The sequence below is a fragment of the Gymnogyps californianus genome, chromosome 2, assembly GCF_018139145.2.
Source record: "Gymnogyps californianus isolate 813 chromosome 2, ASM1813914v2, whole genome shotgun sequence".
NCBI classification, from domain to species: Eukaryota; Metazoa; Chordata; class Aves; order Accipitriformes; family Cathartidae; genus Gymnogyps; species Gymnogyps californianus.
This window is the reverse complement of record NC_059472.1, coordinates 121,989,767-122,006,076: the sequence shown is the minus strand read 5'-3', so window position 1 is coordinate 122,006,076 and position 16,310 is coordinate 121,989,767. Positions and strand designations below refer to the sequence as shown.

At 39.0% G+C, this 16,310-nt stretch overlaps 1 protein-coding gene across 4 annotated transcripts in view; it reads left to right on the top strand.

The window, feature by feature from the left end:
- Positions 1–524: 524 nt before the first annotated feature.
- CNOT10 (CCR4-NOT transcription complex subunit 10) overlaps positions 525–16,310 on the top strand; it is a 36,337-nt gene continuing 20,551 nt past the window's right edge. For 3 of the 4 annotated variants that reach the window (XM_050891721.1, XM_050891720.1, XM_050891719.1), the window contains exons 1-9: positions 550–598; positions 6,023–6,114; positions 8,915–9,076; positions 9,605–9,755; positions 10,767–10,912; positions 11,822–11,908; positions 12,632–12,715; positions 13,730–13,847; positions 15,616–15,765. In XM_050891721.1, the coding sequence (XP_050747678.1) occupies positions 577–598; positions 6,023–6,114; positions 8,915–9,076; positions 9,605–9,755; positions 10,767–10,912; positions 11,822–11,908; positions 12,632–12,715; positions 13,730–13,847; positions 15,616–15,765 (1,012 nt within the window). In that variant the 5' untranslated portion in view covers positions 550–576. Of the gene's footprint in view, positions 599–6,022; positions 6,115–8,914; positions 9,077–9,604; positions 9,756–10,766; positions 10,913–11,821; positions 11,909–12,631; positions 12,716–13,729; positions 13,848–15,615; positions 15,766–16,310 lie in introns of all 4 variants that reach the window. The other variant, XM_050891722.1, reaches the window with a different exon arrangement.

The window sequence follows — 16,310 nt, the reverse complement described above, 5'->3', positions numbered from 1 at the left end:
GGAAGCCCCCGGGTCACCGCTACCGGCACTGGCTGCTCTGGAGGGGATCCCGGCACGTTTGAACCGGGAAGAAAAGACAAAATACATTCGAGAGAGCGGCCGACACTTGCCAAATCAATTCAGTGCCGCGGAAGAACCGGAAGCCATCTACACAGAAACGGCCCGCGCCCTTCCCCCACGCCGCTCCCGCGCACCCTGCCCTCACACGGCCGGCCGACAGCCGGCAACATGGCGCCCCCGCCCCGACGGCCCCCGGGGCGGGACGCGACGCGCATGCGCCTCCCCACCCCCCACCCCCCCGTTGGGAAGCGCTACGGCGTCCTGACGTCAGATGCGCGGTCCCCCGGCAACGGTCGGACGTCGCGAGGCCGCCGGGAACCCGGAAGCGGCGGGCGAATAGGAGCGAGTGGCGCAGCCAGCGGGGCGGGCTCGGCGCGCGGAGGGCGGCGGCGGCAAAGTAGTCCCAGGGGGCAGCGGCCGGTTGGCAGCGGTGCGGTCAGCGCTCGGCGCATCGCGGGGGAGCCTCGGCCCTATCAGCGCGCTCGGACTGCGCGGCCGCACCGCGCGGCAGGGGAGATGGCGGCGGACAAGGCTGCGGGTGAGTGCGAGGGGAGCCGGCGCGGTCCGCCGTGTCCGCCTCGGGCCTGGGCCGCCTGGTGCGGAGGGATACGCTCCCGCGCGGGGGGCGGTGAGTGCCGGTACGTCCCGGGCGGAAGGAGAAACGGCTGCCTGGCCTGCTCTGCGCTGTTTCCTTCCGCCGAGGAAGTAGTGCCCCCGCGGCGGCAGGACTGCTGGCCGTCGGTGGCCGGTGTGAGGTGCCGGCGAGGCCCGCCGCCTGTGGGCCTGTGTCCTGGCGGGTCACTGGCTGGGCCGTGTGGGGACGGGGCCCTCCGTGCCCTCGGCGAGGGGGAGCTGAGCCTTTGCACCCTCCTGGCCTGGAAGGGCTCGGTGGGAGGGTGTTATGGACGTATTGGTGGGGGTGGGTGTCTCCCAGAGCTTCATAACGGCTACAGAAGTTGAGCTTCAGGGTTAATTTGTTAAACTGGGGCGTTCGGAAGGTGCTGGGGAGATTTGAACGCTTCGTGTTGCTACTTACTCTCTGGAGTTCAGTCTGATTCCCTCTGAGTTGCCACTTTGGTTTCAGGGGATGAGTGGGTCTTTCCTAAACTCAGGCCTGAAAAGACACTGCAGAGCAAAATCACCGAGATTAAAAAATAAATCAACTTCTGGTAAACACCCGAAATAAATCTCAAGTACAGTTGCTGTGTAACTCATTAGCATTGATAAGCTACTGCTTGTCCATCTCCTGTAAGACTACCCTTCACGCAAGAAGTGCTCTTTGCAGGAAAGGTGCTTCCCTCAGATGGCAGCTCAGTGGGGACGGAGAAGAGGGCGGTGTGGAGGAAAGCCAAAGGCGTCTACTTGGGTTCTTCGGGTTTGTTTCAGTTGGTTTTATGTTGTGGGAGCATTATTTAAAATCACCTTAAGTATTTTTTCTCTGGATGCTAAATATTAAACTCCTCAGTATCTGAAAAAGATTGTGGGAAAAATTAGTGTACTGTACTGAGTGATGTGTACTAAACTATCCTGTGTTTATTTATAAGCACTGTAAGTGTTTCCTAAACTACAAGAAAAAAAATTGGCATTAAGTTTTTTGTATTTTTTTGCTGTTGTTCTTGGAAGTGTCGAAGGAACTTTTCAGTTGTACTTTCTTAAAAGAAAAGTATGTGCCCAAATGAATCAAAGACGTGAGCTATGGCACGATATTCTACATACTGTACTTGTTCATAACAGTGAGTTACAAATAACTTTCCACTGAGACGTGTTTGCTTTTTATTGTGCAGCATTGAAGAAGTCTATTATATTTATACTAGTAGTGCAGTGCTTCATAGAAAAATATAGTCTTGGTGCCACAAACTGTCATTATCTTATAAAGGCTGAACACTCTGGCTGGTCTTCATACCCTTCACAATACTTTTGGAGCAAGAGTCGGGTGATAGATTCCTCCCCTTCCAAGGAAGAGATTATCTCCCTAGCTGTAGAGTTTGGAAATAAAAAATAATTCCAGAGATGCTCTGGTATTAAACAGCACAGTTCATGCAAGATGTAATTTACAGGGCCTAGGAACAAGAGAGCTCAGGAACAGCAGTCCTTGGAGATACGGAGAACAGGTATGGGAAGGATAATGATTGCAGTCGCTCACCAGGTGTCTTCGGGTATGTGTATGTGGGAGATGTGGCTTCTTGTTGCTTATATGATGTTGTGGCAGCAAGCCCATGAGGAGAGCTATCTCCCTTTTCAGGTGGCTTTTCCTTGTTCTCTTCTCATAGAGCCAGTTTTCCCAAAGTTCTGCTGTCCACCATGATGTAACTTCTCCAGTAGGAGCAGCTGCCTGCTTGCACAAAGAGAACAAGCCTCCGTGACATAGTGTTTCTGCTGCTCGGCCCCAGGATTGCTAACTAGGAAGATAATTTCTTGACTTGCTTCTTTAACTTCAAACTCGGTGCAGCAGCTTCCTTCAGGTCAAAATCTGAGCAGTTGATTTTTACATCCTTTTCCGGGTTGCACCTTTTGCCCCTCATCACTAGCCTGACAAGTACTAGTTTTTAGAGTTGCTCTGTACTTGTGAAAGTTGGACAAAATGAAAAGTTAAACAAAAAGGTCCATGTGTAAATACAATTTACAGAGATAAATCAAGCCCTGTCAGTTATAAAGCAGAGAATCTGCACTGTTTCAGATATTCCAGCTGATAATTTTAGCTACTGTATGGATAGGAGCATGTCGGTAGTGACTGGTGTACCGTGTGTTACCACACGCTCACCACATGCTTCTGCAAGAATGCTGAAGATCACTAGATCTGAGTGAGCAAGTGGCATGCTGTATGTTTTGCCAGGGAACAATGCACCTACCTGTTTAATTTTCAAATGCCTCAAGAAATATGGAAATAATAGTTTTATTTGCAAGCACTTGATAGCCGTTTGCAGCCAAGAGAGCAAGAGTACTTTTTTTCTCCCCCCATTTAAGCATAATTGGAGGATTCTTTTCAGTATCTTGCGCCAGCCAGCTTTTAGGTGGCTCCTGTCTGTGAGGTCTCTCGATCATAAAGATCAACTGAAGCAGTAGGTCCTGGTCTAAATAAGAGTGGCAGGATTACAGTAGATTAGAATGACCTTTAGCTCTTTAACAGGTTTCAAATGTGTTTGGGCAAAAAGGGTAGAGAGTAGCCGAAGTGTTTTTTTTTCAAGAGGTATGCTGTGAACTATGTCAGCTGGACTTTAGTTTTATTCTTTCTTGATAAGTTTCCAGTTCAGGTTTCGCAAACCTGCTTTGTTTACTGAGTTGGTGCAGTTGATCAGATTGCAGCCATAAAACTGACTTTATAGGAGAAGGGACAGCTCTATTTTTGCTTAAAGTAGTCCCCAGTTTCATTTTGGTTTTTTTAACATACCAGCAGACTTAGAGGCATAGTGAAATCCGTAGACCTGTCCTGATTTTTCCCTAGGAAGTGCATCAAACAGCTATGTAAGTGGTGCTTTTATTACACAACTTAGACAACAGTCTCTTTGGTTTGTCTTTCACTTAACTAAAGACATTTTACTTCAGGATTCAGACTTCCGTAAGCCCGCCTTCATTTGATATGCTTGTTTTACGAACTTGCATACAATGGCAGTAATCAGTAATGCACTTGGTAGTTGATGGCACTCTGCAAGGTAAACCCGTGTGTGAGGAACCTCTTGACCAGACCGAGCGTTACCAACTGCAAAAGTTTGAGTCTCAAGTCTCTGCACTATGGTTACTTTTACTAGCATAATCTAAAACGCATGCCGAGCAAGTAAAGCAGATAACGTAACTGTTAGCATGCAAGTTTGAGGGAAGATACGTTTGCTTATTCACTGCTGTTCTAGAGATCCTTGGAGGGTGATAGCTTTCTGTTCATCTGTACAACCACAAGATTTAGAGCAGGAATCAGATCTATTCTATATTTAGCTTGAAGGAGAGGTGCTTCTTGTTCCTTTCCTCTTTTGCTGCAGAAAACCTTGATGCATCAAAAATTTTCTGAGCTTTTTTGTGTTTTTCTCTCCTGCCTTTCCCTTTCAAGGAAAAGGCAGTGCAAGTGGTGTTGATCAATGCTTTATGCACAGTCAGGTTGTATAGCAGGTGCATGCAGTTCTGTAGCCCCCTAAGGATCCATCCCTTCAGAGTACTGAAATTGCTGAATCCTGAATTTTGTCTAACTCACAGTGGGTTACTTTGTAACTTGCAGATGTAAGATTGTTGAGATTTTAAAATCTCAACTTTGTTGGCATATTGATGCAGGATGAAAGTCGCAACCAAATATTTACAATTCTCGCTCAAATGTGTTATTGCATAGGGCAATGGAAGGGGTCTCGCTATCTTCCCAGCAACAAGCACAAACTATGAACAGATTACTATGTCTGTCTTATTCCTACTGTGGATGTTAATTGATGAATCCTCTGAGGTTTGGTTGCCCCTTACTGTTGTTGTTTGTCTTATATTGGTAAATTTTCATAGTCAGTAGCAGATGATCCAGATATATTGGTGATGATGGGGTTTTGCAGTGGAGCTCACAGATAAGTGTTTTCATTTGTTCAAAGTGAAAGCAAAATTAGCAGAGTTTGCATTACATCTGTGAATTCTAGGGAAGAAAAAGAAGACATTGAATTTACAAAGCCAGCCTAGCCTATTAAGACAGCAAAAGGTAGGTTAGAGCAAAGCTTCCACTGTGAAATTCAAGAAACAGTTTTCTGCAAAAGTGGAAACCATTGCTGGTTTATAAAGTCTTTGTTTCAAAAACATTAAATGATTTTTGTATGTTCTAGCACATGAGTTAATGCTTCTAGAAGTAAGCTGTGGTGTGGTGGTTGTGTGGTGTTTTGGGTTGTTTTTTTTTTCCTCCAGTAGCTTGTGTTCAGTACAAGGAAGGGTTTGGTGGGGTTTTTTTTCAGCTTCTTTGACGCAGAATGTCTGTACAGTGGTTTTTAATGCAACTTCACTGAATTCTTAATTACATGATGACAAAAGGGTTCAGTAGACTCCTTTCTGAAAAATACGCTCAATAGTGACTGAAAGGTAAAATGTTAGGAGTTCTATGTAAAAGAAATTGAAGACAATTAAAACCTTATTGTATTGCTATATAAATACTCAAAGGGGCCACCACCGTAACTGCTACATGGTGTTTTTGTTGTCTTAATCTGGAAAAGGATATAGTAGAACTGGACAAGATTCTGGGAAAAAACATGTGAGGACGATGCAGAATAAACTGTGCCTGCTCACCTCGGAAGAGAGATGATTCAAAGAAAGATCTGTAAGGTCAGGAGTGAGGCTGAAAAAGTGAATAGGCAGCATTTGCTCCTGTCTTGCAGTATAATCACTAGATAGCATTTGATGGAGTATACTGAAGAGTACAAAAGTATAGAGAGTTTTTAAAAAATATATCAGGTCTGTCAGTGATTAACAATGATGGTTCAATTGCAGCCTCTTATTTAGGGAGACTTATTCTTCCAAAGCAGGGAGCTGGGTGGAAATTCCAGTGTTTACTCTGTTTTTTACGTTGTTCCCTAAAGCATCCCTTGCTTGCTGTTTAGGAAGCAGCATACAGCATGCATGGGTTTTTCATCTAACCCAGTGTGGTACTTATTTTATGATGTGTGGCCTTCACTACTAATTTTTGTGCAAATAAAGACAATCCTAGTGTATGGTTGAAGCTTTAAAGAGAAATCTAAAATGTATGCATTGTCAGTTAACTTGCAGGACTTTGTTTATTGACTGAGCACAGTAATTTAGCTAGGATTATTACATTTACATTTTTTGGAGAGGAGTTCACTAGGAATGTAGGAAAACTTGAGATATTTTAGTGTAGTAGGGAGAGAGTGCTGCAATTATCTGGAAAGTAACTTGTACTGGCAGGAGGATCTTGAGAACTGGAAGAAACAAAATTCTTAAGCTGAATAGCTGTCATCACATTTGCAAACTTTCTTGTAATCTTCTGTACACTTTACAGATCAAGGCACTGAGAAACATGAAGGAGCGGGTACTTCTGGGATTACTGATCAGGAAAAGGAATTGTCGAGCAGTGCGTTACAAGCTTTTCTGGTAAGACAAAGCCAAACTCTGAGACTTCTAATTTACCACATAATTGCTAAATGGGCTTATATAATTATTTTTCCTGTTTTCTTAGCACAGTTGCAAATGTATTAATGAGATGATATATCAAAAGTAGCACTAGTTGTGTTATAAAGCCAGCACATGCATTTTCTGTCTGCTATGATGTGAGAAGACTGAAGAGGATACTTGAACGAAGTGCACAAGAGCACATTTAATCTTGATTCTTAAAACTTAGTAGCCTTAAAAGTTGTATAATGAGTTAATTAGAAAAAGCAGGCTGCTATTCTTTATCAGTGTTGGAAGTCCATGATCTCTCTGAAGAATTCATCGCTTCAAGCTAAAAATGTTGTGTTAAAGGGTTTAAAGGAACCACATGTATTTAAAAAACAGCAACCAAACAAACCTTTTCCATTTTAGCAACTTGCTATATTCTTTCACAAAAAGTGTTGTATACTGTTCTGTCACTTTACATTAAAACATATTCTTCAACACATAACACCTACAGGCAGTATTTGGTATCTGTTTTGTGTTTCTTGGAAGATTTTTTGTGTGTGTTAAAATTCATGTACTAGATCTTTCAGTTTACTTCTTTCTTTGTATTGTCTCCTAATTTTGTTTGGTGTAGCAAGTGACAGGAAGTCTAATTGCTTTTCGTTTCGATTGTTGTATCTCTATCTCCACAGTGCCTTGCATAATTCAGTTTTGGATGTGTTAAATAGATTGGGGGAAGAATTTAAATACTGTCTTCTGAGATTCCTGCTTGTATGTTTCACTGATTACTTGTGTTTTGTCTGGAATGTTGTTACATGAAGTGCATGTAGTTGGTCCTTAAACTGACTACAGCTGATGTTGTTCACTGATGTCTTCTTGAGTGCTTTCTAGCTCAATTACTCTTTTTCAATAACTTTTTGCTCATTGGCATTTGATCCTGAGAACTCAAGGCACATGAAAGGGTCATCAGTTTTCCACCTTGCCCACAGATCTACATGCCTAAAATACTTTTGATCTGCTGATGACTTCATGTTTAATTTTATGCTGGTCCAGTGTTATCTTGTTTATCTCATGATTTTTTTTCTTGCTTTAAGAATTCCCTAAGTTCATAGAGTTGTGAGGTGGTGACAGATGTGAGCAGAATTAATCTGGTGCCTTGTTTGCCAATTTTGCTTGCTATTGAGTTGCTGTAAATAGCTTTGTGGACTGCCTTGCATGCTGCTTTATCATATTGCACTTCCAATTTCAGTCTTGATAGAATTACTATAGAATTGTATAGTATATTCTAGATCCTGTCTAGTAGAGTGGAGTGAAGGACTGTTAGCTGAGGAAAAACATCACAAAATAAGCTGAGCGTTTAAGGGTTCAAGGTTTTTAGTCCAGCCATTGTTAGAAGCCTTGTTGCTGTGATCTGAAAGCTACTCCTGTTGAAGAGAAGCTCTGAGCGTGAATACATGAAGAAAATCATTGGGAGATGAACTGTCTCAATTAAAGAGCATGCCAGCAGTCGAGTTGCAAGTCCCTGTGTTTATGCACATGATCCCTAGGCAATCCATGCTGTTGATACTTAGAGTTGTGGAAATACTGCATGTCAATGTCCTGCTACATCTCTCTGTAAATCATATAACTGTGCTTTCACAGGAGAATGAAGAAACTGGGATGGTTCTGTTGAGAGTAGCCACAGAATAGCATCTTTCTCAGGAAGAGCGGAAGGGCCACAGAGCCTTTCTCTGTTGCAATTCTTCCCTTAATAGAGGAAGTTAGGCAGAAGCCCAGGAGAAGCTCCATGGAACAGCACTTAGAAAGGAGGAGGAAGTGGAGAGTGGTTGTGGTACTCAAGAGCATAGCTTTTGATTGTGAAGCGTTGACAGAGATGGAAATGAATTTGCTTATCTGACTGACCAGATTGGAAGTAACCCTGATACGGAAGAGGTGAAGGTGATTATTCCTGTATAGGAATTGAACAGTAGAGAGTGAAGGATCATTTAGGCTTAACACAGTTGAAAGAGTCTGGAGTTCTCTTTCATTCCTCGATGCCACTAAATTGCTCCTGCACAAACACAGAAAAGACTAAAACTGAAAGCAGAAAGAGATGAGCCATTCTGAAGTCCTTGCTTATTCCCAACGTCAAAGAAAGTGATTTCTTGATTAAATCACACCTCGGAGGAGCATCATGCTTGGGTCCTAGTTTCTGTTTAGGCACGCCTAGATGATTGAATACTTCGTTCAACAGCTAAAACTTGTAAAAATATTATTTAAACCTGTGCTGGGAAAGTGACACCCTCTTTTTCCAACCTGCCTTAAGCTGACTTTCACAGACTAAATTGTAACTCACAGTCTCTCCAGATGAAGTGAAGAATGAACATAAAATGATGGGCTGGGACTTACGTAAGCAAGTGCAGCTGCTCAATGTAAGTGTGATGGGGAAAGATTATGAAAACTGAGGAAAAAAAGAATCTTGAAACTCAAAATAATACAATGAAGAGAAATCAGAGTAACACTTTCCATGGAAACATCTGTTTGTAGTAATCGACTACTCCATTTGTCCTTCCTCCACAGAATTTTTTTTGAAGTTTGGATATGACCTCAACTTTTAGACTTTCTTCTCATACATATAAATCTGCATAAATAATGAAGTATGTGTGTAGACATTTAGTTCGCTTCACTTGCGGTTGATAAAGGAAATACTACTTTGCTGGCTAAACTTACAGAGGATACTTTCATTAAAACTTAGTAGCCTGCTAGTTTAAACTTTGTATCTTCTAATGCATGTTTCTGGTATATGTGCAATTTCCAGGCTGGAAACTATGATGCTTGTTTACAACACCTAAATACCCTTCAAGACATAAACAAAGATGACTACAAAATAACTTTGAATACTGCTGTTGCAGAGTTCTGTAAAAGTAACCAGACTACAACAGACAATTTGAGACAAACCCTTAACCAGCTGAAGAACCAGGTAACGCAAACATATTGACATGGTACTTGATTTTGGGTACTATTAATGGTGGTGAGATCTTCCAGTGAAATAGGAGTAAAACTTCTGCCCCTTGTTCCCTAGATTTAATAAAGAAATAAGAAAGTAACATGACTTTTAAACCTCTGAGCCTGTTTAATCATTTAGGACACTTTTTGTAGTTATGGTTTTAGTTATTGTTGAAATTGATCTGAAGCCGAAACGTTTCAGAGATTATAACCGTAGAAAGACCTGCTATGTTCTTTCAATAGAAAGTTCCTTAACCTGAAATAGTTTGTGAAATAATGAAAAAGTGAAAATGTTACTTTACTACTCAATTGACGGCTTTCTGTTTAATTGTAATTTTTTTGCTGGATTTATGTGGAAAAACAGTAAAGTTTATTAGCTTATAACTCTTGCTGACTTACCTTTAGACAGATTAATACCTTTGGATTATTTTTTAAAAATATTTGACACTTTTTAAAATCATAGGTATTGAAAGTTAAATGAAACGAGTGGGGTTTTTTTCAGGTTCACTCTGTTGTTGAAGAAATGGATGGTTTAGATGATGTTGAAAATAGTATGCTGTACTACAATCAAGCTGTTATTTTGTATCATCTGCGTCAGTATACTGAAGCTATATCAGTTGGGGAGAAGCTGTACCAGTTCATAGAGCCTTTTGGTATGTAGACAGAAAGAAGAGTTTTGTTCCTGCAATGACTGCAGAAAGATCATTCAGTCTTTCTCACTATCAGACAAGTGATTTGTAATTTCCCTAATATGGTTCTAAAGTAGGTAGGCTTCGGAATGAAGAATATGTTTTACTTATATCAAGGACAACAATTGAATTTGGGGGGAAGGTACTTCAGAGACATTTATCAGACAAGTATAATGAAACTGAAATGGATTTTTGACAACTTTAAAAGGTATTTATGTAAATAATGTGTACAAGCTAATTAAATTATTTAAAATCTAGTATTTTGAGTCATCATACAACTTCATGGGTGGGTGTGTATTTGTCAGGACACTCAAATTTTTAAATACCTGCATCAGGTCATACATAATTGTATGTTCTCATATCTGAATATAAATTCTCCAGCTTTTATGAGCTATGGCACCCTGTGTAGTGGAATTGCCATACTTGTATGAAATAACTTCATAATCCTTGTTGAATTTTAGAGATGACAAGGCTGAAGGGAGGATGTGTGTGTGTGTGTCTCAAGAAATTAAGTAAATGCTACCGTGTTTCGCCTTCAATTCTTCCCAGTTTTCAATATCCCTATTTGGGACTTACTCTGTGAAGCCAGCCAAGCAGAGATGTGTTTGTATGGAATCCTTTCAAGTTCTATGGGATTCTACATATGCATATGGCTCCATCTGTCTATTTAGATACTAGCTCTTTGGTGCTGATCTGCTTAGACCAATTCTCAAAATCTATAAACATGACGTACATGTTAAGCTGTCTTTAGTCTATGCTTTTATGCTGATGCTGTTTGAATGAATTACCTTTTTTTTCAGTATATGTACTTATCTACATTGTGTAGATGTCTGCATTTTTTTTCTGATGTAATATATTGATTTTTCTCATAATGTTGCATAGATGCACTTTATAGTCAATTTTTTTTCTTCAGTCATGTTTGAAAGGATTGGTATTAGAGCTGTAAAATCATTTTTACTTCTTTGCTTTATACAGAAGAGAAGTTTGCCCAGGCTGTGTGCTTCTTGCTTGTAGACTTATACCTGCTAACTTACCAAGCTGAGAAAGCCTTGCATCTGCTTGCTGTTCTGGAAAAAATGATTTCACAGGGCAACAATAACAGCAAGAATGGGAAAAATGAGGTAAGCTTAAAATCGTGTGAATGCCACTAAGTCTTTAACAGAAGTATGCTTTAACTCAATCCAAAATTACTCTTTTAAAATACTTTTGAATTATAAAACTATGTTAGATCACCTGTAACTTCAGACAGCAACTTACACATGTTAGTAGCCGAGTTAATTGTATACAGCAGTTGTTTATTCCCTCTCTTTCACGCCTTTCTCTTAGTCCCAGAGAACTAAGAAGTGTTTCTTAAGTCAGAGTCTTGCATTGGAAAGACAGTTGTCTTCAGGGTCAATTATACATAGTTTTCCGTGTTTGTCTTGGATTATGACCATATGAGACCCTAAGTTTGAAAGGGAAGTCAGTGTCAAAGAGGAATTGCAATTGCATACCATAGTGTGGGAAATCAAGCGTCTTTTTTACATAGTATCTGCAAGTATGAGGCACACTTTCATATGAAATCTTTTGTATGTGTCTTTTGGAAAAATCAGTAGAATGAGTAGTGGCTTGGAAGTGAAAAGAGGACACTTCAGTCTTTTCCTGTTGATGGAATGTCACACTTAAGATAAAACATTTTATCTTTAAGTATATAGTAATTTTACTGAAGAAAATATTAAAGAGAGACTCTAGAATGTGCATATCATCATTCCGGGTAAGAGAATTCTTAAAATACCTCAACTGCAGAGCAACATAGCGTAACACTAATGTTAATACAGAATTCTGCTCTTCTTAGGCTGGTGTGGTTGTTCGTGGATTTTGATTGTTAAGCTCAAGTTACAGTATTTGGTGGGATGTGTATTTCTTGACTATTAAATACTTATTTTTCTTCTTCATGTGAGATAGATAAAAATAGCTTATGAAAGAATCTGTAAACTGAATTTAAAAGGCGACTAATAGTAACACTTCTTTTTTTTTTGTTTGACACTTAGTCAGGTAATAATACAAATAAAGATTCCTCGAATCAAAAAGCTGAAAGTGGAGCTTTAATAGAAGTTGCTAAATCCAAGATACATCAGGTAGGTGTCTGCATATTATTTATACAAGAACATTAATTAAAGTTTTTCTTAAAACCGAGTGCCATCTGCTTCAAATCTAGTTCAGCATGAATTGAGTTGTGATACTCTGTCTCTCCTTGAATTTCATGTTGTAAAACAAAAGAATGAATTTATCTGACTCTTCCTTTTTCTAAGATCCTTGTACAGGAAAAACTGACCTAACACAAAAAAACCCCTATTTCAGTCCCTGCAGTTTAACATAATTTTTTTAAACTGCAGTTAGCTGCACTGACTTCATATCTGTTAGACCTCCAACAGTCTAAATCAGCTGAGGTTTTATTTCACTGTACTGTTCTGTGGAAAAATATGTGAAGAAACAAAATGCTTCTCTATCAGCATTCACTTAGTGGTGTTTTCAGTTTAGTAGGTAAATGTCTGGGATTAAGAGGTTAGATTATTTTAATTAGTTTTGTCGTTTTAAGTGCTAGTATCTGTGTTTGAATATAGAGTAGCTGTTGACCATTGAACACAATGTGCATCTGCTTACTGTAAATACGAAGCCCGTAAATTTGTTGTTGAAAGTCTGAATAGGATTTCTCTTTTAGGAAGGCTTTTTGAACAGCTTTTTACTACCTATTTTTAAGATGTATATAAAATATTCTGTAATAAATTTCTAGATACGGTTCATCTTTCAAACCTGTACAAGTTATTGTTTTTTATTTAACAAATTTAATTTTTTAACAGTATAAGGTGAGAGCCTATATCCAGATGAAGTCATTAAAAGCATGCAAAAGGGAGATCAAGTCTGTTATGAATACAGCTGGGAATGTAAGTATTCTTAAGGCTATTGTTTTTCTAATCTAGATCTGTTCTCTATCTTAAAATGAATTTGCTAACTTTATTTACAAAGAAAGGTCTTATTGAGGATGGATATCTGAAATAATGCTTTATGTAGTTAGTTGGATTTGTAATCTCTTTTCTGCAAGTGTAATTAATGTAGAATTTTCTTACTTGCGCTGTTTTCAGTTGCTCAGAAAAATGCACTTTATTGTTAATGATACCAAAATAACAGTGAAACACTATATAATAAACAGGTTCAGTTTGCTTTACAATTTAAGCAGCGCAAACCAAGTTTTAGTTTACTGTAAATGTTATGGGTGTTACAAACGTCTGATGTCATTGGTGGTTTAAACCAGTTCATAAAAGATTAATTCTGGGATACGCAGTTTTTTGGGGTTTTTCTTTTTGCTGAAATTTTTTGGAGGCTTACCTCTTGCTAGAAAGCAGTTTCTTTTTTGATATAGGAGTTCTCATCTCAGAATTATGTCCACCATCCCAGATAAATTCTGCATTAACTGAGGAGCAGGGAATGGGAGGAGAGCCCTTCCCTTTTGTTGCCAGTCTCAACAGCTGCTAGTTTGACAGAAATCCTTCTGGATCATGAGGTCTCTGTTGGCAGACCAGGAAGATCACAGCCCAGGAGGAAGTTGCTGAACTCCGCAGGGAGGGGAGCGTGGGGAAGAGCGTACTAAAAGACAGGCTGGAGAGAGATCCTCTTAAACAAAAAGGAGATCCTCTGCACTTAGCCATTGCCATGACAGAGTTCTGTAGAATAATGTTGGGTTTTAGAGCAGTAACAAAGAGTATGCATAGTTTTGTAGTTCAGAGGAGATGAGTGTTAATCATGTGCTCAACAAAGAAATGCTACCTCTTGAAAGTATTAGGGCCTAAGCCCATGTATTTTTAAAATGGCAGCACAGGCGAGCTGTCTGTGGAGTGATTTAACACTAGCAGCAGAAATCGTAAAACAAGAGAAATTAACTATTGTTTTCTCCTTCACAGTCCGCTCCTTCTCTCTTTCTTAAGAGCAATTTTGAATATTTGAGGGGCAATTACCGTAAAGCGGTCAAACTTTTAAACAGTGCAAACATTGCTGAACATCCAGGCTTCATGAAAACAGGTAAAATAGAAAACCTTCATCCTGCAAGTACCTAAATGTGTAACATAATAGGACTACTCGTTGATATTAATTTTAAGCATATTAATGATTACTTAAGGGAGTAGGCCCTGAATGTCATGGGTTTATACGCTGGATATGTTTTCATCTTTCTTGTGCTCCTTCACATAACACTGTTGTGTTTTTCATTGAACATTCTTCTAGACAATGCAGCGATTGTGTATGAAAATGGATTTGTGAAGGAGTAAATGTAGTATTTACAAAGCTCATGTCTGGGTCTCTAAGTCAAGACATGAAACAAAAGGCAACATACTAGATCTCGAAACGAGATTTCAGATTGTACTCAGGAGACTATAGCAGTTGTAATGAAGATTGTGGGGGAAACGCAAATGTTTCATGAATTGTTAAGATTTGACTTCTATTGTACGCCATTTTAAGTTACTTTTATATCTAGAAAGTATATATATGTAGACATGCACAGAAATATAACAGCACATAAATGTGTGTAATTTTTTGGCTATAAAAGTTATTTATATACTATAAATATATATGCTGTGTATATATACACTCACTGTATACGGTATTATTTAAATATATTTGAGATTTTAGTTTACTGTTTAAAACATCAGTTGAAAAATATGGAGAGAAAGCTGTGTCATGTCAGTAGAGAGTTAGGATATCAAAAAATACTTGTACTGTAAAACTACTGAATTTCTTTACTACTTTGTTCAATGCTGGTTTTGTGATAGTACTCTTAATTTCCTGTGCTATAAGATCTTTCATCTAGTAGATATTGCTGCATAGATTGCAATTAGATGATAGAAGTTGCAGAGTTGGCCCTCTGAGTAAATTTTTTAAACTTCTGTATTTACACATAAGTTTCATAGAAAACATTAAAAATATTTGCAATAATGCCTATTCTGCATATTTTGACACGTCTTTTAGAATTTACTGTAACTTATCTTTCTGACAGTTTTTTTTGCTTCAAGTTCTTTTTATAACTTAAAATTTTCTGGGAAGTTTTATTTTCATATAACTTTTTTGCACCAGCTTTTTTGCACAGTAGAATGTTCGCTTCATAGTCTTCCTAGGTTACGATTAAAATAATGTCTGGCTAATTTGTTAATGGTCTGTTTCTTGGTTGTTTGGATTTTTAGGGTGGGTTTTTTTCCTTTTTTATCAATGGTAAAGCTTCAGTTACCAGCAGATAAGTCAACAGTTTAATTTTCTGTCCTTTATTATTTAGAAGGAACTTCTTACAGTGTTACCTGAACATGATATATTTAGGAAGGAGAGTACATTTCCTGCTTGTATGGTTAGGTTGATATATTTGTTTATTTTAAAAAACTTAGGCAGGTAACATAATTTGAGAATTTCCTTTTTACAAGAGCTATCTGTTAGAAAACTTGAAGTGCTTGCATGCTAAGTTCTATGAAAACTTCCAGGTGAACTTATTTCAACTTGCAATCTGTCAAATTTGCTTTATACCTGGCTCTCCTAGAAAATGGTGCACAAGATCTGGAAATCTGTGGCTGCTTATATATAGGTCATTTCAGGTCAACTGTCCAAGAGAACTAGAATGGTATACAGAAATGTAGGTTATTAAAATGCTTGTGAGGCAGGGATGTAACTGCATAATCCATGAACATCTCGCTGAAGGACATGTTTGATAGACTACGATAATATGCTGACCCATGAGAGTGGTGGGAGCATTTTATGGGCTCAGTGACATTTTTCAGTTTACGAAAATGGTCTTTTGCTGTTCTCTCAGGTGAATGCTTAAGGTGTATGTTCTGGAACAATCTTGGCTGCATCCACTTTGCGATGGGAAAGCACAATTTAGGAATTTTTTACTTTAAAAAAGCCTTGCAAGAAAACGATAATGCGTGTGCACAGCTAGGAACGGGCAGCTCAGATCCAGGTAAGACTTTTAAGAGATGAAAATAGATGGTGGAAGAGGGGTGGGCGAGTCAAGAAAATAGAGGATAGAAGCTTTCAGTAATTATCAGCAAAATTCCTGTTCCATCTCTTTGTAGAGGACAGGATAAGGAGGGTGAGAATTTTGATTGTAACTTGATTTCAGAGTATATTTGCTGTTGCCAGAAATAGATGATGATGAAATATGTTCTTTTTTTGCTGTTTTCTTTGACATGCCATGAGGCTGGGGCAATTACTTCTCTCTCGTTTGTAGTCTTTGACCATCAGTCAGGGAGATATGACAAAATAAAGATTCTGTGACCTATTATGCATCATTAAAGATGTTATTTATAGTCCTGCTGACAATAGGTAGAACCATCAGGACTTGAAGGATGTGGGGGCGGTTTTTTTGGTTGGGTTTGGTTGTATTTTTTTTTTTTTTTAACTTGGAAGATATAGAAAATGTGGAGTGCAATGCTGTTAAATTAGCATTTGGAAGATGGTGTATTTCTCAAACTTTCTTACTGAACAACTCCCAGACTTGTATGA